Source organism: Fukomys damarensis, unplaced genomic scaffold (genome assembly GCF_012274545.1).
Source record: "Fukomys damarensis isolate Sample0158 unplaced genomic scaffold, DMR_v1.0_HiC HiC_scaffold_11, whole genome shotgun sequence".
Lineage (NCBI taxonomy): Eukaryota > Metazoa > Chordata > Mammalia > Rodentia > Bathyergidae > Fukomys > Fukomys damarensis.
The window spans coordinates 147,340-148,810 of record NW_022900923.1 but is presented as its reverse complement, the minus strand read 5'-3'; the positions used below and the strand labels follow the sequence as shown (position 1 = coordinate 148,810).

At 51.4% G+C, this 1,471-nt stretch overlaps 1 protein-coding gene across 1 annotated transcript in view; it reads left to right on the top strand.

The window, feature by feature from the left end:
* The first annotated feature begins 1,264 nt into the window (after nucleotides 1–1,264).
* The window catches only part of Srp9 (signal recognition particle 9), a 5,732-nt gene continuing 5,525 nt past the window's right edge, over nucleotides 1,265–1,471 (top strand). The window contains exon 1 of the mRNA XM_010642431.3: nucleotides 1,265–1,413. Coding sequence (XP_010640733.1) covers nucleotides 1,342–1,413 — 72 coding nt within the window. The 5' untranslated portion in view covers nucleotides 1,265–1,341. The remainder of the gene's footprint in view (nucleotides 1,414–1,471) is intronic.

Here is a 1,471-nt window from a genome sequence, read left to right as displayed (position 1 = left end):
GACAAAACTGTTAAGACCCAGTGGAAAATTACAAGGTGGGCATGAGGTGGGGCAAAACCATGACCAACCAATAAGATTACAAGTACAGTCACCCAGGTGATATTGATTAAATGGGGGCCAAATGGGGGAGCAAGTCACATAGAAAGTGAACAAGGATTTTCAGTAAGGGTGTGGGGGGGTCAGGGATATTACCTGGAAAGGCTGGGTTAAGACCTTGCCTCCCCCACCCAGGTGACTGAAACATACTTAGAATATGAATCACTGCTATTTCTCCTCACGGTATGGTATAGTAGAGTATAGTAGTTCTCTCCTTTTACAAGTCTGGCCTTCAGTGAAAGTCTTTATTGTCCTCCATGTTGGCTCCTTGAGGGCTGGCTACTTGAGGGCTGCCCTGTCTAAATGCCTACAAGATTTCCAATTAACTTAGCTATCTGCCAGCCTCTACCTTTTCCTCTCCTGTGCACCCCATAGACAATCATTTACCAAATAAATCTCAAACCTGTGTCATCGCCATCCCCAGGTTGGTGCCCCAGTCCAGACCCATGGCCTCTTGTCTGTGTCACTACAATAGAACCTCAAGAGGTTTCCAGTCTCCGGGTTTGCACCGCTTTAGCTTAGGCTTGACCCACTGGGGAAGCTCTATAAAATGCACAGTTGCATTCCCTTCTACTCAGAGGATCGAGGCAGGAGGATTACTTGAGTATAGGAGTTTTTTGCTGGGCAACACAGCAAAACCCAGACACAGAAGGAAGCAGATCTGCTCCAATCCATAGTAGTATAAAGTGTATCTATGGGACTATGGGTGGGTTTAGGGAGACTGAATGTGCAAAAGCAGAGGAACTTCCTGGAGATGACAAACTGGTCTACATCTTGACTGTGGTGTTGGGCAGGTGCATATTACTCAGGGTCACAATGCATCGAGCGTAAAATATTCCTTAGCAAACTTTATTTAAAAGGTCTCATTAAAGGTCATCGATTACCTGGAGGGCACAGCTCCACAGTCCTGTCTCGGAAGAGGGAGGTCCAGCCTCATTCCAACCAAAGAAGTATCAATACCAATGACTACTTTGGTTAGTCTTCCCCCTCCTTCCCTAGGCGAAGACAGCCAGCCAGATCTCACCCCAGCTGGCTCTGCGGGAGTAAGCGGTACAGTCGCCGCTCCGTTACAACCTCTCAGCGTCCGCCCGCACAGCCAGCCCGCTCGGCAACATCCCTCACGCCTATTGGTCGATAGTGGCCGCCCGTCCAATCGGGAGAGGGATTGTTACGAGAGACGACGCCATCTTGGGGCGGCCGCAGCGGTTGGTAGACAGGCCGAGTTGAGTGCACGTCTAGGCCAAGATGCCGCAGTACCAGACCTGGGAGGAGTTCAGTCGCGCGGCCGAGAAGCTCTACCTGGCGGACCCGATGAAAGTGAGTCGCCGGCGGGCCCGGTTAGGCCGCAGGAGCTGCCGGGGCCCTCCACGCGGTG